Below are 26,957 nucleotides of genomic sequence, written 5' to 3'. Positions count from 1 at the left end.
CCTCTGATAGAAAATCCTCAACAACTGTAACACAACTTGTGGTCAATATTTAGCGATATCTCATAGAATCATAGAATCATAGAATAGTTTGGGCTGAAAGGAACCTGTAAAGTTCACCTAGTTCAACCCCTCTGCAATGAGCAGATCCCTGCCCAACCTGACCTTGAATATTTCCATAGTTGGGGCAGCTACCACCCCTCTGGGCAACTTGTTCCCCTGCCCACCACTGTGGTTTTATGTGATGTGAGTACAGAACCAGAGCCTTCTGCCAAGCTTTAGCACAGCAACTGCAGCTTTTATTTCTTCTTGAGAAACCAAACTCAGATGTTTGATGTTTTCAAAGGTTGAGCTGTACAGGAGACAAATATATATTTGACTGTCTGTACATCCAGAAGGAACATGGGGGACAAAAGCAACAGTGGAAAGTATCAAGTATTGAATTTTTCGCTGAATTTTGCTCTGGAATGAGCATTAGTAGCTCATTCTCCTTCTGTACAGGATTTTAGCACTGAATAGACTCAAGGACACAATGTAAGAAGTCTTTACAATTGCTGTTAAAGAAGATGATACTTCTGTGACTGCCAGGCATTCTTAGGCTGTCACTCACGGCTGTCACTCAAGTTCAGTCCTTTGTGATCTACTGAAGGATAAGGCTGCCTGTCCTGTTTAATTTTGCTCAAGTTAAATTATGCACTATGTCTTTCCTGTCAAATCCATGAATATTTATTGTTCCATGAATAACCAGTCCATAAAAAAAGCCAGCTGATTCAGCTAGGGTAGGAATGTTTTGCAACCTTGGTTATTATTACTCTATTATTGCCATGTAAGGCAGAGATGAAAATGACCTATTAGACCATTCAGTGCAACTTCCTGCAAATTCAGGACTCTTATGTGTTAGAGCTTTATTATCAGGTGCTATAGAGAAAAAGAACCTTTCAGAAAATAACAGTATTCTAAAAGTGCTTGTCACTTAGTAAATTTTAATGTCAAAAACCCAAGAATTTATCTCAGTTATTCAAATGCACATGTCAAATTAACATCCATTTAAACTAAAATTAGGTGTGCTCTCTCCAGCAAAGAGCTTGAAGCACATGAAATGCTTTTAGGAGAGCTGCTAGTCATTTCTGTCATGGCAGAGCAGAGCAATGCTTCTCTGGCGCTGTCGGTGACCAAACAACTGGTGTGAAGTTTAAGGCATTACACAGTGCAGCACAGAGGAGCCAGAAGTTAAGACAGAGAAAAGCATAAAACTGTATGGTTTTAGACTGCTAGTAGCTCCCTCCCGAATATTGCATCCACCTGGTAGCATCAGAGTGGCCTTTGCTTGGGTGGCATTGCTGCAAAAGGCTTTTCCAGGGCTGGGTATTTGAAGTGGGAAGTTAAATGGCACCTGCTCTCTGTCCAGCAGCTCTGGACTAAGGATGAATTTCAGTCATGAAGGAGATCTCTGGAGTAATGAGTAAAGTAATGAGAGGAACAAATAAAAAAACTCCTATGTTAAAAAAAAAGAAAAGAGCACAGTTACATTTATCACCTCTGCAACATGCACAGGGAGGCTGTTCAGAGTGAAAAAATACACCTCTCTTGGAAGAGAAAGTCTGCTATCTGGTACAGGTTGGCTGGAGGGACCAGAAAAAAATTGTAGATGTCTCAAGGATGTTTTGGAAGGAAGAAAGAATTCACCTAGAGTGGAAGGATCTAAAGAAGCTGCCAAGCCCACCTGTGCCTCAAAAGCAGCTGTACCTGTGGTGCTCTATGTAAACACTTCTCTAAGCTGTTTTTCTTATTTCATTCCCAGCATTGGTGTTTCACAACCATCACTTCACCACTAGGACTTTATTTACATTAATGTAATGTAGTTTTTTCTTTCAAAGGTTCTGCTTAAGCAATTCACAGCAGGATATTTTCTGCTCCAGGCCACAACAGAAGTGGAAATTATGGACTGCAGCTTTGTTACTCTAAAACCACAGAACATCCCAAAGCCCGAAGTATTTTACAGAGGGATGACAACTCCCGCAGAAAGCGATAAAAAGATTGAGTCAGTAGTGACAAATCAGCTTAAATATTTGAATGAGAGAAAGAAATAGCTCCTGTGCTCACCTGCACAATTTTGAAATGCAGCAGTGTCATCAGAAAGCATTCCTGACACAGCTATGGAGATAACTCGTGGGAGAGACAGAAAAATGGCAAGAAGTCATTTAAGTCAACTGACATGTCTAGGTGTGTCACAAACCGGAATGGTAAGAGTGACAGAAGAAAATTAAATTTATTCAGTATACGTATGTGTATATTTAGCTGTAATTATCAACTCTATGTGTCAATCATTGTATAGGAGGAATGTCAAAATCCTGTAAGGCAGTCCTGTGAACCATGGGAAATTGGAGGTATGGAGCCCATCCAGCCACATATAGAAATTCTGCTGCTGTTCTTCCAGTAAATCTGCCTGAATTGTTAAAAGTCAGTACGGAGAGTTTCCACAGAAATTAAAGGAAAAGACAGAATACTGTGACCGAAAATACCAGATAGAAAAAAATAACCATACTTAAATCCTTCAGAAATTAACATCTCATATGGATTAAAGAAGAGAAGAACCATGAGGAAACTGTATTTTAAAAACAATTCTATAATGCTGCAAATCTCTCTGTTTCTCCCTTTCTCTCTCTGCTTCTTCCCTCTTTTCAACCTTTTAGAATATTTTATTTATTGATTGAACTAAGAGTGTGATCTGATCTGCAGAGAGAGGAGGAATTCAAGATTCTTGATGTCTGGGGATTTTTGGGAGGGTTTTTGTCCCGATCCAGTGATTCACTCAATCTACACAGTCCCTCAGAGGATCCAAAATCCCATATAAATCCATATTCACAATTAAAACTGGGATTCTGCTATTGCTAGTTCACCAGAGACATGAGAAGCAGGCAAGGGGAGCACTCAGGTGAAGTGATGAATTTGAGCACAAGCAAACCTCTCCTTGTGGGCTTTTGTCAAAAAGAAAGACAATATAGATTTGCACCCAGGATCTTAAAAAACCAGCGTGGCAACTCTGGAGTTGTGCAGATAAGCAGAGACTGTATCTTGGTTCTTCAGGCTTGCAGTACAGAACACAGAACCACCAAGCAAGCAACCAGTTTCCCTGGGGTGCAAATTGTCCTCTTCTTCTTTGTGATTGTTGTGTGTGCGCCGCTGTGTGTGTGTTCACAGACACAAAGCAAGAGAGAAAAGGTGGCCAGCAACCAGTCCGTGTGTGCACTGCAGGCAAAGTGCTGTCACCTCCCTGCACTGCCCCTGCTCTATTAGAAGTGTGGTGTTAATGACCAAGTGCATGAGCCATGCAGCCACGGATTTACCAAATCTCACCTTTAAGACTGTGGAAACAGGTAACCTCAGCATGTGACAACACACCTTCCCTGCCATCACCACCTTCATCAGCATCCTGCACCTCACCCCACTTCTCAGGAACAGCGTGCTCATGACTGCTCACCCTCCACATTTTTAACATGAGCTGCAGCATCACGATTTTGCTATCCTGCAGTACAGCTTTCTGAGAGCTCTGGCGTGGGAGCTTTTAAAGAAGAATTACTGTTATTAGTCTTCATCTCCATGTGAATGTTACCTTTCCAGAGCTCTGCTAAACTAGCCTGAGAACACCTAAATGGAAATTGCATTGAAAAGCTGTTATTTGGCTGCTCTACCTGACAGTAAATTTTCAGTTCATGTATGGATTTTCTTTCTCATTCCTCAAGATTTGTGGCTTGACTGTTGTACTTCAGGAGGGAAAAGTGTGAACCAAGATAAAGTCTCTCTGGGAGCACAGCGAGTGCCTCTTTTGTGAACACGCTCTCTCTGCTGACTTAACAACAAGAAAACCAGCCCTCCCTGCATACTCCATTCCAATTTCAAGCTGCAGACCAAACACACCAAATCTACTGAAGAAAGAGCTATACATCCCCCAGTTGCTTCATGCCTGTCATATATGCACCAAATGTGTTTGAAGTGACCTACATTGGCTTTACATCATACCAAGAGACACAATATTTTCTTCTCTGTGGCACTCAGATTTACACCTATGCAATTACCAGTGATGTTTAATTTAAAAAGCCAGCCAAGCAGCAGCCTGATGGAAAGGCTGTGAAATCAAGAAATGAAGAAATTATCTGTGACCTGAACTTTTGCGCTGTTCATTCAGGAGCAGCACTTCCCTGAGGGCAGATGCAACCTGGGGCTGGTAGAGATGGAACTGATTAAGAGGGTATAGATATCACTTGAAGCATCCACCTTTTCCAGGGATGGGGAGAGGAAATTTATGTGAACTGATCTTCTTTCTAATGAAGGCATAAACAACAAAGCCTGCAAGGATCCCCCCACAGGGGACCATCAGCCCCGCTCCAGCCTGCTGGAAAGCAGCAGCAGCAGCACAGCAGGGTGCTTTCTGCTTACACGGTACTTATATGGCACACTTGCATAGAATCATAGGTTGGAAGAGACCTCTAAGATCACTGAGTCTAACCATTAACCTAAAACTGCCACTTTCACCACTAACCCCTGTCCCCAGACATTGTATTCTGATATGGCACATGGTATTTTCCATTCCAAGGTCTCACAGGGTACCACACATCGGTGCACGTACCCCGTTGTTCTCTGGAGAGCTGTGCAGAGGACTCTATTGCCATGTTAAGGAACAGAACACAAAGAGGGGCTGAGAGGTTAAGGCTGAAAAATTATTTTTTGGCAGATCTCCACTCCATCCATGGCACCAGCCTACCAACAGTACTCAGAACACTCAGAGACAGTAGCTTTCAAAAAGTGTGGTAATGACTGGAGATTCCAATCCACACCACTGTCTCTTGAGGCTCCTGGCATACACATCTCTGGGACAGGTAAAAATGTGATGCTTTTTACTTGTTGCACATATTTATCAATTGTGAGCTTACATTAAATCACAGGTGAGTATGTTCCATTTCCTTAGTCTCATGTTTACACCATTAGTTGTGGTATATCCTTATTTTCCATGTAAACAGCCCACTTACTACCACTGATTCAAAATACAACTTTTTCACAAAACTGAATCTGTTTTTCAACACCTGAAGTTTTCTTTTGCCAGTCCAGGGGTGACAGCTGACTCCAGCACTCTCCGGAGTAATGGCCCATGGCTTTCCTGGAGTCCTAAATACAGCCATGCTTTGCAGATCCTGAGTGAGCAGGCTTTCTTGATCCTGAGTGAGTAAAGACACTTAGCTTCTGCAGCTCCAGCTGTGGAGAGGACCATGGAGCTCATGTAAATCCTTGGCTGCGCGTGTTTGGGGCTCGCAAGGAGGAACTTGTGGTGCTCTGTCTCAGGCCTCCACACCTAACTGGCCCTACAGAGCATGCAAGGAATTTACTGTCCTCCTTCTGGGTTGTCCTCCATGTGACTTAAAAGTCATGTCAAGATCTCAGCCTTTGCATCAAATCCTGTGTTGGAGCAGCCCAGTCCTGCTCAGCCCCAAGCCTTTCCCCCTCCATGTGGGATTTCCTGGTTCATGGCAGCCTACCTGGAGGTAAGCAGCAGATTAGGGTATAACCTACAGCTAGACACTTTGAGGAATAGAGAAAATACACCAAAATAAAGAAGGCAGAGGGGCTGGCTGGAAAGAGAGGACATGGCCAGGAAAACCCAAGTGGGTGATAGCTATGGCCAGCACAACTCTCCTCATCATGTGCCAGTTTCCAACTGAACAGCGAATAATGGTGACAAATACATGTAAAGTTTCATTGCTAAAATGATTTGTATTTTGGGTACAGATGCTGGACTCCTCAGTTTAATGCTGGCATGTGAAATTATCAGTTTGCAGCCTCAAGCACAGAGACAATAACTGCTGCTGCACACATTGTCAGTGCTGTGTATTTTTAGACCCTTGTAGGCGTTTGTAGTCGTTTCAAAGTGCCTTGATGATTTTTTTCACATGTTTTCCAGCAGGAATGAAGACAGTTTCCTGAACTACCTGGAGATAATGACCAGTGGGAAAAAAAAGGCCAAGTGACTGTTTTTATCTCAGGTCCAGAGCAATTCTGAGGCTGTGCAAACATTTCCTTTTGCTTTCCCTGTTAAAGACTTTGGCAGCTAGAAATATTTTTCATGCCCATTTTACCATACCCCCTAGCAGGAACATGCTGCTCCGGGTTGCAGGATGATTTCACTCACAGGTACTTAGGATGGGGCTGGTTTTCTCCCTTGGGCTCCCTGAAGGCATACTGTGCTTAGGACAATCATAATTGTACGCAGTTGCCTTAATTTCATTATAAAAGAAAACCTGTGAAAATTAGATTTTAGTGAGTTCACAGTTCCTATGAGATCAGTGCTGAGTTGTTCAAGAAATAATGTCATTTTTCCACAAGAGTCTGGAAGAGCTGAGCTGAGCTGAGCCCTGCAGGGAGCTGTGGCCAAGGAACCACAGGAGAGAGTTGGAGGGCAGCACTCGGCTCCTTTCAACTCACCCATTGCAAGGATACAAAGTGGGGCCAGAAAGTGGGGGAAAGCCCCAGCCAGGGCAAAGGGGGAGTCACAGGTGGGCAGAGCAAGAATGGTCAATCCAAGCAGCCAGGGAACAGAAAATATGGGACAAGTACTGTACAGCTCAGCCTGAAAAAGAGGTGAGCGGAGACACAAATGAAAATGGTCTGTAAAGTCCTGAGAAGCATAGATGAAACTTTTAGTCTCCACTACTACAAAATTTAGGGGCATCAAAAGAAGCTAGCTGCATTCTCATGAACAGTATTCTCTTTTTTAAGTGGTCAGCATTCCCTAATTTCCAGAAATTTAGTTTTAAATGCTAGCCTTTTCCAAGTCTTCAGAGGTTTGGAGTTTGTGGCCCTAAACATAAAAGTTTAAATGTTTAAACCAGAGGTAACCGTAATTCCCCTTTAACCAAGGTCTTCTGCAGGGTTTTGTGATGGGTGCCTGTCAGCCAGCCATTTCCAAGGGACTAGAAATATTTTAGCACCTGCAAATCCATCAAAGAGGTCTTGCCCGATTTTTAGATCACATTTCTGTAAAAATCCTCCCAAGCTAAAGGATGATTTCTGCAAGGGACACCAACAACACAACCAGCTTCAAGGTATACCCACAAAAAGAAAAAGCCAGGGCAAAGCAGGTGAAGAAGGGAGCATCCATACAGCCTCATGCTCTGTTGTGCACCCTTGTGTGCCTGCTCCAAAGGGATCTTTCTGACCTTTCCACACCAGTCCCAGGGCTGGCATGAATCATGGCTGCATAAAGACAGCAAACACAAGAAATACAGGAAACTCTTGGCAGCAGCCTGCTGGTGGCTGCCCCAAGGCCTTCCTGGGCAGCCTGGGTATGCAGCAGTCCCAGTTTCTGGGAGTAGTTTCACTGCTACACTGCTACACAAGCTTTTATTAGAGTCTTGTAGGAGCCTAGGGTTTATTACTGCCTCAGCAAAAGCATTCCCACTCTCAGCAATACCAAACCAAATTTATCTGTTCACATAAGAAGAAGAAACAGACACTGACACCAGTAAATTCTCATCATTTGGTTTATTATATGTTCTAAATAACCTATTTGGTGTCAGTATTTCTTGTGTTAGATGCCATCATTCATTCTGTCCTCCTCATTTATCAATTGATATTTGTAATGAAAATATACCCAGCCGGTTTGACTCATTGAGCAACTCTGCTGCGTTGTAATCATGGCCTCTAAATGTCCAGCACTGCAACTGCAATCAGTGGTAGAGATCATCCATGGTATGGCGGTCCTCTCATTCTCCAGAAACAGCCAGAAGAAAACATCAGTGAGAGACAAAATAATCCTCTTGTTGCTTTTAAACATCAGCCACAGCCTACAAGGAGCTGGAGAAAAGGATTTCTCTTATTAAGCTGTAATCAGCATTGTCTTTTTTTATTATTATTGAGTTTGACAAACTATCTGGAGAATCACAGCTAAGCTCCAGGATCACCAAGATTTCAGGAAGCAGTGTCTCTGCTAGAAGAGAGTCCTCTGAGTGTACTGGAAAGACCTGAGACCCCCTGTGTCACTGAACTGACTGCTAAGGGTTTACCCGGGTGATGGGGCAGAGCGCACCCACAGCAAGTTTGCTGATGACAAACGGGCAGAGGTGGCTGATACACCAGAGGGTCATCTGGCATCCAGAGAGAACACAACAGGTTGGGGAAACGGGCTGGAATGTATGCCATAAAGTTCAACGAGAAGTACAAAGTCCCACACTTGGAGAAGGACAATCTCCAGTCCATGCTGAGGGCTATACATCTGAGAGAAAGCTTGGCAGAAAAACACCTGGGGATCCTGAAGGATACCAAGTTGATCATAACCCAGCAATGTGCACTTAAGGCAAAGAAACTAAATGGTGTCCTCGGTTGCATTGAGGGACAAATTGAGGGAGGCGATCCTTCCTCTCTACTCAGCTCTGCTGAGGCCACTCCTGGAGTGCTGGATCCAGTCCTGGACTCCCCAGCATGAGAGACTCCCACAAAGGGCCATTAAGATGATGAAGGTTGTGGTGCACCTCTTCTATGAGGAAATGCTCAGAGAACTGTGACGAGAGGAGAGGGGAGGGGAGGGGAGGGGAGGGGAGGGGAGGGGAGGGGAGGGGAGGGGAGGGGAGGGGAGGGAAGGGAAGGGAAGGGAAGGGAAGGGAAGGGAGGGGAGGGGAGGGGAGGGGAGGGGAGGGGAGGGGAGGGGAGGGGAGGGGAGGGGAGGGAAGGGAAGGGAAGGGAAGGGAAGGGGAGGGGAGGGGAGGGGAGGGGAGGGGAGGGGAGGGGAGGGGAGGGGAGGGGAGGGGAGGGGAGGGAAGGGAAGGGAAGGGAAGGGAAGGGAAGGGAAGGGAAGGGAAGGGAAGGGAAGGGAAGGGAAGGGAAGGGAAGGGAAGGGAAGGGAAGGGAAGGGAAGGGAAGGGAAGGGAAGGGAAGGGAAGGGAAGGGAAGGGAAGGGAAGGGAAGGGAAGGGAAGGGAAGGGAAGGGAAGGGAAGGGAAGGGAAGGGAAGGGAAGGGAAGGGAAGGGAAGGGAAGGGAAGGGAAGGGAAGGGAAGGGAAGGGAAGGGAAGGGAAGGGAAGGGAAGGGAAGGGAAGGGAAGGGAAGGGAAGGGAAGGGAAGGGAAGGGAAGGGAAGGGAAGGGAAGAAGAGGGATCTCAACAATGTGTATAAATACCTGAAGGGAGAGTGCAAAGAGCCAGGCTCTTTCCATTGGTGCCCAGTATGAGGACCAGAGGCCATGGGCACAAACTGAAAAACTGAAACACAGAAATTTTCCCCTGAACATTCAGGAAGCTGCCACTGTGGGGGTCACCAAGCACTGACATAGATTGGCAGTTTTCAAAAGCTGTCTGGAAATGGTCCTGGGCAATTGGGTCTAGGTGGCCCTGCTTGAGCATGGGAGGCTGGCCCAGATGACATCCAGAGGTCTCTCTCAACCTCAACAATTCTATGGCTCTGTGAACCTAATTGCTCTTACCACTGTGTGCTCTTAGCACGTTGCTCTTTCACATCAAAACTTTCTTCACAATGAAGTGACATGGAGAAAAGGTGACCTCTTTCCAATTCTCAGCTTCTGGAGGCAGGAACGAGCAGTGCATTCCTGTATGGTGACAGGAAATGCATGTTCCCAATATGGTGCCATGTGATCCTTGGCACTGGACCAGCTGTGGTGGGAACAGCATATCTGATGTGGGCAGAAAGACAGGATGAGCTTTCGTGGCTGAAATGCATTCCCCAGCTTTCTGAGGCCATGGGAAATTCTGATTCCTGGCTTTTCCTGTAGTCAAACCAGTCTTTCTGAGTGGGAAAGCCATCTCCCAGCTCCCTGATAATTGTTTTTGTGGTAAATACAGCTGGGGCTGAATAACACTAAAAAAGACAGCTTTTCTGCAATTAATTATTTTCAAAAGCAACTAGGATTCAGCCAAATGCTAATGAAGCCAGAAAGAAATGGAAGCTGGGCCCTTCCTGAAGCAATGAAAAAGCTTTACCAGCAGTTTAAGAGCTGTATAATTAAATTCAGAAAGCCAGACAGATACTGCTCTTTGCAGTCATTTCTCACACTTGAATTTTCCATTCATTCTGCAAACAGTATCACTTAAATCCTGCACTAGTATTTTAATTCTAAGATTAAAGACTTCCATACAGTGGGAAAGTCCAAAACAGAACTTGAAAATGTTAATGAAGTGAATAAAAAATGGGATTTTTGAAAAATGTCTGAAATAACTTGTTTAATGTGGAAAATAGGATGGGAAGAAAAGCAAAATGGAAAGAAACCTGTGGAAGAGGGACTGCCTAATATTTTTTAAGCCCAGGTAGAAAAAGAGATGTAAGTACACAGGGGCATGCAGGGCTGTAAGATGTGCTGTCATAACTGGTCACAGGATAAATAAATGAGAGGGTCTAATGGGTTTGACACTACAACCACCTGCAAGAGCAGCAATACACTAAGGCTGAGAGTACTCCTTGATCACAAGGAGCTACTGGGGAATAGATGGCAGGGTGAGTGGTAGACACATGTTTTGGGGTCTAGTGGTTTGCTCTGTGCCTCAGCATCTGTCTGAACAACTCACCAGATCAAAGAAAATTTTTACAAGCCATTTCTGTCTCTGGCAGTTTTGGTTCTTGTGTATTAAAAGTTCTTTTTTGTGGAAGCCAGTGCATGCATTGTAAAAACACTGTGGCTGTTCACAGCACCGGATGTGTGCGTGTACAGCATAGTAAATTAAACAGGGAGAATGTTAATGCTGGTGTAGGTGCTGTGATCCTCATCACACCCACTAAACGTGTAATTTGATTGATAAAGAAGTAAGCAGAAGGAGAGCAGGCAGAGGAAGTGCTGTCATCACTGCAGGTGGGTAAATGTGATGCACAAGTACACTCACCTTGGCAGAACCCTAAATCTGCTCATTTCACTACTCTTCAGGTCTCTTGTTAATGAGTTTCCAAACAATTTATTTTCTGACTTACTCATACAAGATGCTGAAAGTGACAGAAGAGCTGATGAGAATGGGGAGGGTGAAGAAGATGTTGGGAAAACAGTCATACATGTCTGAATCAGAGACCAATAACCTGTCTGCTGGCAAGTTATGTTTTTGTTCATTTGTTGTTATGAAACTAGAAGTTAGTTTTTTCAAAATTAATTTTTATTTTATTGGTGGCTTTTGAGTTTTTTTACAAACAAGTCAGGCAATCAGGAGAACAAAGCAAGATAGTAATGAAGAGAGAGCTGAAATGCAAAACGTCCTTTTTTTTCTGGTCAGACACCACTCATGTCACTTCACCTGTGCTTTAGCTCAGCTTTATGTAAGATGCAATCAAAGCTTTCCTTATGGAAGTGGCTTGATGTTTTATTGCTGTAAAGCAACTTTATCTTAGGGCTTATATAGGGCTTACAGTTAATAACTGCACAGGGAGTTATTTAACAACATTAACAGCAATGACAGCGTTAATAAATGAGTGATGTGTTTTCCAGAGAATTCAACACTTTTCAAAGGAGGAAAATAGTGAGGCTGCTTTGGGCTCAGCCTTGTTTTCCCCCCCTCACCCCCCGCCCTCTCTGGCCTAAGGTCCTGGAACCAAACTTTCCAAGCAAAATTGCTTTTCTTGTTACTTTAAAGACATCTTGATAGCAAACCTATTTTTCTGCTTATATTTGTCCATTTTGCTTGTTGTTTAAGCAAAAGGACCTTTTCCTACAGTTTAGTGTGTTCAGAAGGGAGAACTTTCCGCCAAATTCCATTTCCTTCCTTCTATTTAAGCTTGTAAAGTTGTTGGTGTAACCATTAATAATGGGTCAATGGTTTTGTTGGGGAAAGGAGTCCTGATGTCTTTCACTGCAGAGGTGCTGTGTGAAACCTACCTTGGACTTGTAGGTTTTGGGGTGCTCCTGTCCCCATTTGTAGGCTGTGGTGGGTGCTGGTCAGACCTTGGCATCCCTCTGAATGAATGAGGCTTTCCACTTTCTGAGATCCTCCAGCAAAGTGCCCTGGTGGCCTGAAAATCCAGGTGCCCCCTCCCTATAAAAGCAACTTTTATGTCCTAGTTTCTCTCAACCATGCACTTGGGTCACAACAACCCCTTACAGTGCTACAGGCTGGGGGAAGAGTGTCTGGAAGGATGCCCAGCAGAAAAAGACCTGGGAGTGCTGGTCGACAGCAGCTGAACCAGACTGTGCCCAGGTGGCCAAGAAGGCCAATGGCATCCTGACCTGTATCAGTGTGTCCAGCAGGACCAGGGCAGTGATTGTGCCCCTGTACTCAGCACTGGTGAAACCACACCTCGAATCCTGTCCAGTTCTGGGCCCCTCACTACAAGAAGGACATTGAGGTGCTGGAGCACGTCCAGAGAAGAGCTTACACCTCGCCTTACACACACTGACTTTCTCAGCCCACCTTTCCCACCTGTAGGTACCTGCACCAGCAGAGACAGGTGAGTATGGGCATCTTCCACCCAAACCACCTTTCCAGCAGCTTCTTATGAGCTGTAATCTTAAATTTTCCCTTTGTAACATGCCCTTGGCCAGAGCAGTGTTGGCCAAGTCCTCTTTACAGCCCAAATTTGCCTCCCCCATGGACATGAAAGCAGCAGCACCCTACCCAAAAGCCTTGCCTACCTCTTGTTTATCCCTAAGATGATGAAATACTTAAAAAGCTAAATGGTCTGTAAAGAGAATGATCAAACAAAAGCTCCTGAGTAAGTTAGTTGTGGCACAAATATATTGGCAGATGTATGGGGTTTTTAAATCCTCCTGCCATAGCGAGAGGATAAAATTCCCAACACAAATGGCAACTCTGCAGCAAGATTCTGACATAATTACTGTAATTATATTGTCTCTGCACTCTCTTATAAATCATTGACAGTATATATTTAATGAGCCCTTTCCCGTTCAGCAGGTTGTTCCCAGCCGCTCAGATTTGCAACTGCAATGCAGAGGTATCTTAAAATAAAATTAACCCTTGGAAGCAAGGCTCCTTTCTGTGAGGATGCTGGAGAGTCTCTCAGAGACTGGCACTGCCCACCCTTCCCTGCATGGCTGGAACACACAGGCAGGCTTCAGAGCAAAGGCTGACTCGCCTTGGTGAGTAAAATTTTGCCAGTGCTGCCTGAGTGAGCTGGGTGTGGTGGACGTGAGCGCTGTCAGAGTGTAACCTGCTGGCAGCCTGCTCGTGGGTTACACGTGGCTCAGCTCACAGTGGTTGATGTTGCAGAGCCTGATGCAGTGCCCTGGAGGAAAGCCAAGAGTTACTGTGACTTCCCCTAAGGTCTACTTGAAACAGAACCCCACCAAACAGTCTTGCACCCTCAGCTCGCACCACAAGGTGTAGGTTTGTCCTGAGGATGCAGGCACCTTGCTTTGGCTTCCTGCAGTGCGGCTTTTCTTCTTGAATCTCAGCTTGTCAAAGGAGAAAGAAAGCAATTTCAGCAGACACATCTGTGCAATTCAGGATTTGCTTAAGCATCAAATGATAAAAATACCAATTCAGAGTTCAAGGCAAACACACATTAGCCTAAAATCTATTCCTGGGCTATATAATATTGTCAGACCAAAATTTTAGATGTGAATTAAACTATCCCTTTACATTTTCCCCTTGCTGGTAACCACATCTTCAGATGCTTTACAGATTAAGGGGTTTCTGTGGCTTGGACTGGACCTGCAGTGACATCTCCTGGTCCTCCACGAGGTGACTGCTGCTGGCTGCTGAGTGGCACAGCTCCCCGACCCAAACCTCACCCCGATGCCCTCGTAGCACAGAACTGTTCAGCGCCGACCAGCACAAACCTCCCTGGGGACACACCTCCACCTGGGGTGGCTGAATTCCCGGGGGGGGAAACAACACATACCTCCCACTGCCACATCCCTTCACCTGCAGCACCAGGAGAGCCTTCAGAAATCATCATTTTAAGCACGAAGGTAAATCAGTCATGAAAATCAGACCATTGCATGGAGAGTCTGTGGGTGGGCTGCACTTGCCTGCAAAGCCTTAGTGCTTTTAACTCGAGACAAGGAGAGGAGTTGATCTGTCTCCTCCTGTGCTTATGTCTGTCTGAGACTCACATGTGAGCAGGATGTTTTGTGCTTCACCACTTCTTTTGTTGTGACTCTCAAACAATTTCTCACTGAAAACCAACAGGTTTGCTGTTGGCATCTTAGTAGAGGAAATTAAATCCGACATTTCAGTGTTATCTGATTTCACATCCCTGCACACAATTGTATAATTTCACCATCTACTCATTCTTTTTCTTCACACACAAATGCATTTAGAGAAAATATAATTGTTGAATGAATACTTAGTCAGAGAAAGGTTGTAATCAGCTCAGATAGAAACCAACAGCTTATTTGCTTGAAAAAAAGGGGGAAAGAGGAGGAAATGAAATGGAATAATTTCTTTCCTGTGAACTTAGGGCACCAAAAAATTGTATGGCAAACTATAACACAGTTGAAAAACTTAGCAGGCAACAGTGTTCCCAAGCTATTGCACTAAAAACAACATGGAAGTCAAAGATCTGATTCATTCTATGTCTTCTTGTGTTCATTAAAAAATAATTTAAAAGTTACAGCAAAAGACTCACAATTTTTTCCCAGAGCAAAATAACTGGATGTCCTTTGTAAATCATCAGATATATCAACACTTACCATTGGATAGGCAGCAACTGAGTCGTGCTGGGAGAACGTGCACAATGCAGACACCTAAGATCAAAACCGGGATTTGAAAAGTTGCTCTGCTCTGTCTAATCCATCAAAATACTCGGTCCTAGGAAAGAGGACAAGTGTGGCACACTGCTAAGCACCTCGGGCACCGATCTTAAGGAGTCCACTAGTCCATCCTCTCAGGCACCTTCAGCTCTTTTGCTGTAGGGCCAGCAGAGGCAGCAGTCCCAGGCCAGTACCTCACTCTGCTGGGGGCTGCAGGCAGGTGGGCCCGGTGGGGACAAGGACAATTTGTAATTGCACTACATGCAGAAATGCAAACTCTGGGCTCCACCTCATACAGCCCCCCACTGAGACTGGATGTACATCAGGAGCTCAAGTTTAACAAGAGCATGTGATCACAAGTTTCAGGACTATCACCTATATTTATTTTCCTTGACTATGTATAACTATTCTAACTTTCTCATAGACATTTTTGCCTTCAGGGTGCTGGCTGATAAGAAGTTTAACATGACCCAGCAATGTGCGCTCGCAGCTCAAAAAGCCAATCATATCCTGGGTTGCATCCAACACAGTGTGCCTAGCAGGGGGAAGGGAATACTGCCTCTCTGATCCAGTCTGAGACCCCACCTGCATCCAGCTCTGGGCCCCCCAACATGAGAAGGACATGGACCTGCTGGAAAAACTACAGAGGAGGGCATAAAGCTGCTCCGAGGGCTGGACAACCTCTCCCATGAAGACAGGCTGAGAGAGTTGAGGCTGTTCAGCCTGGAGACAAGAAGGCTCCAAGGAGACCTTAGAGTACCTTCCAGTGCCTAAAGGGGGCTACAAGAGAGCTGGGGAGGGACTTTTGACAAGGGCATGTAGTGATTAGACAAGGGGGAATGGCTTTAAACTGACAGAGGGTAGGTTTACATTTAATATCAGGAAGACATTCTTTACTGTGAGGGTGGTGAGGCACTGGCACAGGTTGCCCAGAGAAGCTGTGGATGCCCCATACCTGGCAGTGTTCAAAGACATGCTGGACGCAGCTCTGAGCAACCCAGTCTAGTGGAAGGTGTCCCTGCCCATGGCAGGGGAGTTGGCCTAGATGAATTCTAAGGATCCTTTCAACCCAAACCTTTCTATGATTGTATGATTTATGCAAGTTTCACAGCTGTTTAAAGCCCAAGACATTATGCAAATATAATGAGCAAACCTTTTCCAGTTCATTTCAAGTATGAAACAAGTCAGGTTCTTCAGCACTTCTTGAAAGCAGGATAGTGTGGTCAATCCTCTACTCCAGTAATTTTTTGGTTCATATTACTTTCACAGAAATAAGAGAAAGCCCATTTGGGGAGAAGGTCAGGAGCCTGGTGTAGGGCAGCTGCCTGCCCCACGGGAGGATTCACCTCTGACTAACACATTGTCACCAAATATGTGCCTGATTGCCGTGTGTATCTGAAGAGTCCCCATCCGAAACCTCTTCCAGTGCTCCACAATCTTTCCTGTTACACAATTCCTCCGTAGTGACTAATCTAAATATTCTTTGGTTAAATAAGCCTATTATTTTCTTGTTCTATTCACCATGAACATAAAAGACACTGAAAAGATGAAAGGAATAAATTGTTCTCTTTGTGTCTTGAGACTTGTATTTCCTTATGGTATTCTGTAGGCAAACTTACTCAAACTCCATCAATCTATTTCTTATTCTCATATACTTACATAATCACATTTTTTAGATTTCTGTTAAATCTCATTGCTCTTCTCTGAACTGTTTTTTCCTAACAAGCATGACATATAAAACTAGACCTGCTTTTTCAGCTGATGCCTCTCCAGAGCAGAACAGAATTAGGTATTTTGTCATATGGGTGATGCAGTCTTTATGCCTCTCTATGTTTCTCTTCATTTTACAGGAACACTGTGTTGTTAGAACAGGCCACAAAATGAATGCCAGACAACTACCTGACCTTTTTCCAGCTACGTTGACCTTTAATTCCTCTCTGTTCTCTTTGCAAAGTTTTCTGGTTCTGACCAATTCCCCAAGATGATTTTGAATCCTATTTCCACCCTTTAACATGTTTGCAACCTCACCTGTCTCAACATGAAACAACACTGTCTCTTCTACTCTCCTATATATCCTGCCTGAAACAGATCACAAAGCAGTCACAAAACCTTGTACATATGTACCCTGCAGTACAACAATCTCTGTTTACACTCTTTTTATTCTGAACCCCTCAATAAAAAAAAAAAAAGAAAAAGACACACAGTCATTTGTTTGATTAAAAAAAAAACCAACCAAACAAAAAACAAACCAAAGCATATTTTTACTGTAAGGACTGGTAAGAAAATACAGAATAGTAAAACTTCAGACCCTCTTTCCCACAGGGACATGCACCTTTGGCATGTTTGAAAAGTGTGTGTGCTGTGAAAGTAATCTCTACTTATATAGAGTTTTAAAACTGATTTGTAATGATATTTAAGACAGTGCTGATAAAATAGGAAGACCTATCCAATGCTTTAAGAACAATTCTTTTCCTCTCTGACTTGTTTTTCATTTTTACATTAGGAGAAGCAGGATTTGAACCCATGTTAGAAACAGCTCTATATTTCAGTCAAAAAAAAGAAGTAGTTATTTCATGTTGTTTAGCAAAGTATTTCCTCTTCTTTCAGTTTCTTAATTTGACTATAAAACTCTGCTTACATCCGGGTCCCACGGCCAGAAAACACAGCACTCTGGAAATGGATCCAGTGCACCAAAGCTGTTGATTCCTACTGTCCTTACTCTAAAAAGTGTTATGGGGTGAATCTGACATCCAGAGATGAAGTTACTGCAAGCTTTGGTAAAGATGTTAAAGCAAAAAAAACAGTTGTCCAGTACTTTGATTTCTCATTGAAGTAAAGAGGGAAACTAAAACCAATGCAAAACAGAAATACAAATTTAAATTACAAATTTTCTTAGTTCAGGTCCTGTCATTTATTCATATGATGGCAAATAGAAGCCCACATTAAGGCCATTTTTCCACCTTTCTAATTTAAATTTTTAGCTGCATTTTAAGCAACCAGTAAGCTGGGGTTAAGTTATGCAATAATCTCACTCTGTTCAGCTATGCTGGAGTCACACCAGTGCTAGTTCTGTTCAGTCATACCAAAGTAAATACCACCTTTGCTCACACTGGCATAAATTCTTCACTCTGTCAGAGGAAAGAGACAGACAACTGCCCAACTCTAAGGAGTTCCCTGGGGTCCAGCAAGGTATCTTGGATAACTGGTACCAGGAACTGTTCTGCCTTTATGGATTTCAATTGGAATGGAATGGTTCTGGTGACTTAAAGGATTTACAGATTTACAGATTTACAGATGTTGTCCCAAACAGGAATATCTGTAAACATAATGATAGTTCATAGATCTCTTGTGCAAGAAAAAGGGGAAAAGGGCTCATATGGAGCAAAACAGAAAATCAAAGAGAGCAGTAGAAATGTGCATCAAAAAGATGCAATCCCTCAAAGCAAGTGAAAATCTTTGAAAAAGACCTTTCAGAGAGTTATAGCAGGTGAAACAACAAAGCATTTTTGGTCCCATGAGATGCCATGAATCCTAAATACAAAGTGTTCTCACAGTGACATGACTAGTTAGGATTCTGTATAAAAATTCAGCTTCTGACCAAAGAGGTCCTTAAGCCATTGCTAATTTCATTTAGACACAAATTAATATTTGGCAACTCTGAAAATACTCTTGCTTCATGTGGAGAGTCTGAAAATGACAATTTTACATTATTTCACTAAATGCTGTGTGCAAACAAGCCAGTTCATTATAGTGGCACAGATTATTTCCATAACTAGAAATAACTGGTGACCTGAAAAAAATCCACAATCCATACAACACTGAGCTGAGTTGTGATTGTCTTATGAGCCGAAGGAATACTTCAACACTGAAGCTGTTGATGAAATAAGTCAGTCCCTCCCCTGACTGGGGAGAAGGAACATTTCCCCCTGTACTAAGAGTCCAGTGCTTCAGATATACTGCTCTTCATCTGCTCCATTTATGAGCAATGACCACTTGCCCCCTTCCTCCTGAATGAAACCATTGCATCTCGGCAGCCTGTCTGAAGCCAAGGAAGAGAGGGACACTTGGCTTGTCTGATCCCAAGGAGATGGTTTGGAAGAATCCCTCCTCCTATCATCCATTCCAATGTGAACACTGATTTGAGAAGGAGTGAGTGGCTTCATGCGGCCTTGGGCTTGTGCTTCGTAACTTTCTGTGTCTGGCTTCTTGTAACTAAGAAGAGAAAGAGAAAAGATATTAACAACAAGAAGTCAATGTGTAGAAGCATCTGGTGCTGGAACAAACCAGAAACTTCTGATAACCTAAATGTATTGAAAGTGTTTATATAGAAAAAATAAATTCATAGTTTAATTACATATGTATAAATTAAATTTCCTATCTAATAGCTCGCAAACAATTAATTTAAAATGTGTGATGCCAAGAGTGTAAGGGTCTCAAAAATCAGTTACAGAATAATAATTTTTATTACTGCTTGAGTTTTGAGCCTGCCAATTCTCTCAAGCCAAGCCAAGCACAGAAGGACAAAGAAGGATGATGGGGAAATGCAGAACACTCCTGAAGATGTTTCTGGTCTGAGTTTTCAGTCATTCAAGACCACATACCACTGATTGAGCACTCTTCTGTTGCATTTTAGGGACATGGTTTAGTGGTGGACTTGATGGTGCCGGGTTAATGGTTGGACTCAATGATATTAAAGGTCTTTTCCAACCAAGATCATTCTATGACTCCATGCACTTGAGGCACAGTGTTAAATAGCTAAGAGCACTCATCACACGAGATTAAAACATTTCAATAATAAAAGAGAAGGACTCTCAAAGTAAGGTTCTTTAATAAAAAGTATGAGTTTGCTGAATTATTAGAAGGTTCATAGAAGACAATTTCAGGTAAATGGACCCAATTATACAAAAATCACTTTCTGATTCAATGCATACTAAGTCAAATCCCAACAATGGCAAGTATGCGTGGTCTTCTTCACATATATATGCAGCATTGTGTTCTTTGGAACCTGAAGTTCTATTCACCTCTTCTGAAGGTTTGAGGAGGATTATTGTCCTAAAGTGTATATTGTAATATAGCTTCCATAAGTCTGAAGCCAAATATTTTTAGGGGGTTCTAAATATCTATCCAAAATGGTGTGTGACAATACCATCAGCACAAGGTCAAAAGAAATGGAGAACTAAGGAATCCCTTTATAGAAATTTCTCATCCTTTGGATAACTATACACTAAAACCTTTTAGGATGAAAATCCTGTAGCAGCAGGACTAATTCTGCAAACAGACATGTGTATGTATGCCATTTGTATTTATATTGTGGTCTCATTGAGCATTTGCAGGATTAGAAACATGATGTAGTAACAGATTTCCTGTATTTAGGAAATTAGTTTATACTATAGTGTACTGTAACATACAGAAGACTCCAGCTACAGTAAAAATATGTGAAAGTTTGGACCAATTTCAGACACCATAAAAAGTCTTACTCTTGAAAGGTGTTTGCTTTCTATGCTGTTAAGAACAGGTCCACTGTAACTGCCAGGAAGGGCACTGACATTTTGGGCTACCCAAAATGTAGCATTAAAATGAATAGGACTTGAAAAATCTTGTTGTAGATCAGAAGTTGGTTTGCTTCCCAAAGAATAAAGAAAGATGCCTTATCTGCAGCAAGGTGCAAAAGAATAAATACACTGTTTCCCCGTTTCTCTCTGGCTAATTCAAATAGACAAAAATAAAAACCAAACTGGTGCAAGTATTTTTTTCAAAAATCTATTGTTACATTGGAGAATTATCTTTCAAACTAGTTGTTCACTTGATATTCACAGCAAAACCTCCTGACCACTACTTTACTTGATATAGAACTAGATCTCCACCACATGGGCTCAGGTGACATCCAGTCACACTTTTATCTGCTAGTTAAAGCATACTGCATACTGTCTTAGTCCAGGTAAGTTCATAATAGTGACACCTGTCTGTTTTGGAGCCAAGGATTAGACAGAATAATCCCAAACGAATGGTACTTTTAGAGGTAGAAAGCCTAAAGGGGTGTGTCACTTGAGTCCCAGCCTCAGTACTGCCACAGTTCCCCAGCTGATAAACACAAGACAACTTGCCATTTCAGCTGCAGTGAAGACAGCAGGACAGACACAGAAGAAGCTGCCATTGCAGCTGATCCCATCCAAGGCTGAAGCACAAGGCCAACAGGCATGAACACACCTATCAAAAAAAAACATATGGACATGATCCAGAGCTGCTCATACCAGCACGGGCATTTCCACCCCTGCATATCACAGATCAGCAGTTCTACAACACAACCTGCTGAGACCTCCAGAAACACAACTAGATGAATATATGTATTTACTCACTTATTACTGAACATGTCCCTTCCATTGCAAGGGATGACCTTTGCACCAATACAGGTACAAGACTGCAGCCACAGGGCAAGACTATTTGTCCCTTCCAGATATTCTGCACATATGAAACACAGCAAAGGCAACAGAAAGACATGGCAGTAGTACAGGAAAAGGAGGGAGAAGTTACTCATAAACAAAAAAGGACTACCTGAAGTAAGTTTTAAGTAGGAATTTAGAGCATGAGAAAATGTCTGGCAGAGGTATAAAGAATACAAGCAGTAGGAGAGAAAATGTGTGATTCAGGGCAAATAAAAAAGGGAACACCCAAAAGTAGGATGGTACCTCTGATTAGAGCTTCGTTTGAATATACAGGAACTAATCCCCAAGTACTGCTATATAAAGTAAGAGTATAGTTTTAATTTCATCTAGAAGTATTTATTCCTAAGAGGCAAGCAAAGAGAAAAACAACAACAAAAAAAGAATGTATTTATTTCACTCTCCTTCTACCAAGTTTTAAATAATCTAGGAACCTGTCTTTGGTTCCTTGAGCAGGTAATCAATCCTATAAGAGGCACCACAGAGATCAACTGTGCTGCTGTCTTTGACAAGCTGAGCTCTTGCAGTCACATACCTGCTGCTATGGGTATTCCAAGCAGATTATAAATTAAGGCAAGAATCAGATTTATTCGTATTCTTCGAACTGTTCTCTTGGATAAGTGAATACTGGCAACTACGTCCAGCAAATCATTCTGCAAGACAGAAGAGCACTGAAAGTTTTCCACATGCAGTCTTCAGAAAACTAAACCAAAATGAGGAGTGTCAGTGATAAAAAAGACAAGCCAAAACTGTAGTGCTCACTCGGATAAGAACAACATCTGCAGCTTCAATGGCAACATCAGTGCCCGTTCCAATTGCAATTCCAACATCAGCCCTGGCTAGTGCAGGGGAATCGTTCACTCCATCACCAACCATTGCAACCTTCTTCTTTCCATTTTGGAGCTCCTGGACCTTTGCAACCTTGTGAGAAGGAAGAACCTCCGCAAAGACTTTTTTGATCCCAACCTACGTACAAAGAAAGACACCCTGTTGGTGACATGCTTCATGCTGGAAGGAAAAGCCATTTGCTGTTCTAGGTGAACAGCAAACAGGAATATCAACCAAACTGATTCTGCTGAAAGCAATACTTGCAAGCTACACAGAAAACTTAAGAGCAACACGCCTTTGGCATAAGAACGGGATTGATAACAGCACCCTCCTACTGCAGAGATGCTGGCAAACCATACTCTGCCCTTCACATCATGCCCTGCATGGCTTCTGGAGCTCCACTGCCCCCGCAATAAAGACTTGTCTTTTAAATACCTTCAGGGGTGGTGACTCCAACACTTCCCTTGGTCCTGCTGACCACACTATTGCTGATACAGGCCAGGATGCCATTGGCTTTCTTGGCCACCTGGGCACACTGCTGGCTCATATTCAGCTGCTGTCAAGCAGCACCCCAAGGTCATTTTCTGCTGAGCAGCTCTTCAGCCACTCTGCCCCCAGCCTGCAGTGCTGCAGGGGTTGTTGTGACTCAAGCGCAGGACTTGATACTTCACCTTTTTGAACCTCACACAACTGGCCTCAGCCCATCAATCCAGCCTGTCCCGATCCTTCTCAGAGCCTTCAAGCAGATAATGCAACACACGAACCATGCATGATCAAGCAGTTACAGCAGCGGAAACACAGAGACAAGTATGTGCAGATCTCAGGGAGATTATAAAAATAAAGCAGATGGCTGGCTAAATGATTCTACCCATCCACATCATAACTTATGTGGAGTTGCTAGCATTGGCTCCAGTGTTGTCGTTGAAAAACAAATGAGTATATTAAATAGTGCTGGGATAATGCCCTCTGTTTGGCTGCCTCACCAGGAAGAAGCAGCTTTTCACCACATAAGACAGAAGCTCTCTTTTAACTTTTTGAAAAGTAGCATTTTATAACGTTTTTAAAACTGCTTACCATTTCTTTCCATTGGAAAGTATGTTCCAAAAATTCAATGAAAATGTAGGTTGACACAAACTAAGCTTGTTTAAAACATTCATCTGTGTTCCTGGAACCAAAAATTCAAGCTTGTTTCTGAAAGACTTTTTTTCCTTGACAAAGAAAATTGGGTGGGAAAGCACTTTATCATAACTGAACACAAAAGCAAAAGTATGAAAGCCAATAGGAGGAGGATTAAAGCATCACACAGAGAAACAAAACAGACCTCAGAGCACAGAAGAACGCACATACCACAGTGGTGGCTGAGTCAGCTGTGTGATGGGATACCGGAGGAAAACAAAGTGGCACATGGTAAGAGTAGAAGTAGACCAGTGAAAAGGGAAAGAGGCAAAGGAAGATTGAGAGGGTGGAAACATAACAAGGTAGAGTGAGAATCTGACTTTTCATTTGTAGTTTGTGATGGGGGAAAATCTCATATAAACCCAAACTACTTTAGACTGCTATGCTTCTTAGCAATAATTCATATTGTTATGCTACCCTTCAAGATAATGACCAACCCACACTGTGGATTCCCTAACTGACCAGGACTGGATCTTCAAGGAACTTTTCTTCATCACTAAGTAAATAGGTCTGCCTTTCAGCAAAGGGAAACAGGAGGCTTCAGTTCAGCAACAGTTCAGCAAGAAACTCCATTACTCTGGAGAAGTACTGACTGCGTGTCTACAGTGGGATCTTAACAAAGCCACTGGCCTATACTATGCCATAGGACTTGACCTGATTTTCAGTACAGTTCAAGAAAAATTTGTCTGCATTTAATAGATCCAGGGAAACTGCAGCTCCAGGGAAACTGAAGCTGTTGCTTCAAATTCACCGGGGCAAACAGGAGTTCTAGAACCTCATTATGTAGCTTTTTGAAACACAGAGAAGCAGATACCTGAGTAGCAATGGCTTTTGCAGTTTTCCTGTTGTCCCCTGTTATGAGTACCACGTCTATTCCCATGCTCTGCAGTGTGTGCACAGCAAGGGCTGCCTCCTGCTTGACAGTGTCTGCTATTGCGATCATTCCACACAACACACCTGCACAAATAAGAAACATCCTCTGTCAGAGAAAGCTGTGGGAGGGAAAGTGGCAGCAAGAGAACAGAGCTCCCCCTCCATCACACTGTGGCAGCTTGTGAAAGAACACATTCTGAGCAATATTGACACTCGTGTCTGCAGCTTTCTCACTTATGGTCTCTTCTTCTCATCATTTGCCTGTTTCAGATCAAACAATAAACACCTTTGATATTTAGGGATCAGGAAGATGAGGAGGAGAGTAACTTTTAAGCAAGCCTGACTTCTATGTTTTATGGTATGGACAAATATGACAGAGGGTTAGAGAAATTGTTGGTATTTGTACCCAGGTCAGATGTTAAAGCCACTACTCCAACAGGAAGTATGTAGAGCCTGGTTTTATGTCCCCAAGTCTTTTAGGGTTGGATCTCTACTAGAATTAATTACTTTCATTGAGAAGTCTTGCATCTGTCTTCCAGTACATTGGCTCAAACGAGCATCCATACTTCCTTCACAAGCAAATGCCTTTCAAAATTGCTCTCTAGGAGCACCAAGAATATTTGTTCAGTAAATGAATCACTGGCCTCATTTCAAGATCACAGGTGTACTGGCAATCTATCACCACTGCAATAATTGGTTGGATCCCAGGTATTGTCTGGGATCTCTTTCTGCATGGTACAGAACAGAACCCCATTAGCAAAACTCATTTAGTCTAAGCTATTATACTTAACTGATCTAATGAATCACCATCTTTATTCACTGCATGTTTTGAAACCAGTGATGTGATAGGTTGGTCCATGATCCTTAACTGATGTAAATTAAGGATTGGACATGGCACCATATTGGCACTGCTTGCTTGAACAATGATCCTAGACAAAAGGGGTTCAGAAATTAATTCTGAAATTAAAACCTACACAACAAAACCTTATAAGCACTGTTCTGTGGTAAAAGCTTCTTTTAAGAACACCTTGATACTTCACAGTTCACAAGCAGTTCTACACTAAAAGATTAGTAGTTTCTTGACACTAAGCCAGTGATCAACTGCTTCAGATTGTTTTCATCTGTTCCGCAGTAGGATTGACTCATATTTGTTAAGTCACTCAAAGGAAGGGCAGTTACCATCTATAGCCACTAGTATGGCAGTCTGTCCTTTCATTTCATGGTTTGTCATTGCATCATTTACATCATTTGCAATATTCAAGCCATTGCGTTGCATCCACTCACGATTTCCGATCAACACCGAGTATTTCTGAGAAGCTGATGGACCTTTGTGCACAGACAAAAAGAAAAATGAGCAGTGTACACAAGCAGAGATGTTTGAGGAAGACAAGTTAGGCGGAGGCACTGCCTGAAGACAGCCTGATAGAAGTTTTCTCTTTCAAGACTCAATCTGTGCCTCTTTACACACAAAACTGCGTCATGGACTTAATGGAAACACTTGCTCATATTTGCCTTTGTCAGCTGGCATTGTTTCTCTGAATAAGCACAATACGCACATTTAGTAAATGCCATCCTGCTTTGTTCTCACAACTAATGACTTTCAAATATAAAAGCTATTTCTGACAAGAAAAAAGTAATGTAGTTCTAACAAACAATGCACTTCATTATTAATTCAATCCAACTTCACAAGAACCATATAAACAGGTGAGAAAATATTACATTAGCACTATTCACAAGTGGCACAGTTCTGATGACTGAAGTTCTCATTCTATTTAATTCTTCTAGTAGCTTTCTCAAAAAGGTCAAGAGCACCACAGCCTTCTGAAGAGAACTGATGAGCTCCTTAAGGAAGGCTTTAAATACCTTTCTTTCTCTCCTACACTACAAAATAGCAAAGTGGCATCCAGAGAGTCTGAAACAAACCTGAATTTATTGGCCTAATCAAAAATATCAGGCACTAAAATAAGTTTTCAGATATAGCATGCTTTGTTTTGCATCTGCTGAATAGGTTTGAGTTTGTTTTTTTTTTAATTATGTGCTTTGAGAGGTATTTTGTTTCGTTGAACAGGAAACAAAAGGTCCAAGTTAATATGGAACTAAAGGGTAGGATGTAAAAAGTTGCAGTAAGATAATATATATTAAAGGTAACGGCTCTAAATGGGAAGATAATGCTAAATGGCAAACTTTGCTGTCTGCTGGACCATTCTTCTTTCCAAAAGGAACATTGCTGGGTATGCCTTATTGTCTATGTATTGTATAGAATTTTCAAGTACCCATCACTGCACCTAATTCTCATTTAAGTTTCTGAATTGCAGAGAGAGATGAAGAGCTGTGGAGAGAGCTTGAATTTTTGTTAAGGCACATTTTTGTCCCTCCTTTTCTTTGTCTTCTTCTGCCCCATATCCACCTTTCTCCCGTACATAGTCTGGCAGGTGGTTGGTGCTGGTGATTCATTCTCCCTCACATTGCAGCTGGCACAGGGGCAGCACAGGGGCAGATAATCACTTACCTTGTGATTCCAAGAGCGTGATAACTCCGTTATCTCCCAGAGGAGCACTGCTGTCCCCACTCCTGTTAGCATCCAGCTTACTGGGACCTTCTTCAGCTGTGCCAAGGATGGCCTCAACCCCTCCGACCTTGCAGCTGATACCACAGCCTGGGACTGCCTGGAAGTCAGTGCAGTATCCCAGCCTCTCAGTGCCAAGCTCCTGAAGATGTAACCAGAGGCCATCATCAATCTGTGCTGCCCATGTGGGGTACAAATATTAGATTACTCTTGCCAAAAAGAGGCCTCATTCCTCCCCTTGACAATGACTGACCAACTGAAAACTAGCCTGGAGTATCACTAGCACAGAACTAAAAATAAGGATGCTCTGGGTGTGCTGTGGCTTAGACTTCTAGAAAGAGGCAGCCACACAGATCACAGCCAGGTCTCAGCCCTAGAAACAGCAAACCAGA

General features: G+C 42.9%; 2 protein-coding genes and 1 long non-coding RNA gene across 13 annotated transcripts in view; 1 reads left to right on the top strand and 2 right to left on the bottom strand.

Moving 5' to 3' along the window:
• LOC137469404 (phosphatidylinositol 3,4,5-trisphosphate 3-phosphatase TPTE2-like) overlaps positions 1 to 26,957 on the top strand; it is a 267,328-nt gene that overhangs the window by 44,433 nt on the left and 195,938 nt on the right. The window lies entirely within an intron of this gene.
• LOC137469412 (uncharacterized) lies at positions 12,677 to 13,718 on the bottom strand. The gene is made up of 2 exons (XR_010996483.1): positions 13,591 to 13,718; positions 12,677 to 13,056 (listed from the first exon to the last, which is right to left on the bottom strand). It is a non-coding gene; the product is annotated as an uncharacterized lncRNA (long non-coding RNA).
• The window catches only part of ATP7B (ATPase copper transporting beta), a 43,372-nt gene continuing 34,779 nt past the window's right edge, over positions 18,365 to 26,957 (bottom strand). For 8 of the 10 annotated variants that reach the window (XM_068182091.1, XM_068182092.1, XM_068182094.1 and 5 more), the window contains 6 exons: positions 26,509 to 26,707; positions 25,179 to 25,325; positions 23,941 to 24,083; positions 21,885 to 22,088; positions 21,658 to 21,775; positions 20,737 to 20,889 (listed from right to left, as the gene is read on the bottom strand). In XM_068182091.1, coding sequence (XP_068038192.1) covers positions 20,741 to 20,889; positions 21,658 to 21,775; positions 21,885 to 22,088; positions 23,941 to 24,083; positions 25,179 to 25,325; positions 26,509 to 26,707 — 960 coding nt within the window. In that variant the 3' untranslated portion in view covers positions 20,737 to 20,740. Of the gene's footprint in view, positions 18,895 to 20,736; positions 20,890 to 21,657; positions 21,776 to 21,884; positions 22,089 to 23,940; positions 24,084 to 25,178; positions 25,326 to 26,508; positions 26,708 to 26,957 lie in introns of those variants that run through there. The other 2 variants (XM_068182098.1, XR_010996477.1) reach the window with 2 other exon arrangements.

The sequence above is a fragment of the Anomalospiza imberbis genome, chromosome 2 (genome assembly GCF_031753505.1).
Source record: "Anomalospiza imberbis isolate Cuckoo-Finch-1a 21T00152 chromosome 2, ASM3175350v1, whole genome shotgun sequence".
Classification (NCBI taxonomy): Eukaryota; Metazoa; Chordata; class Aves; order Passeriformes; family Viduidae; genus Anomalospiza; species Anomalospiza imberbis.
This window is presented reverse-complemented; position numbering and strand designations above follow the sequence as displayed.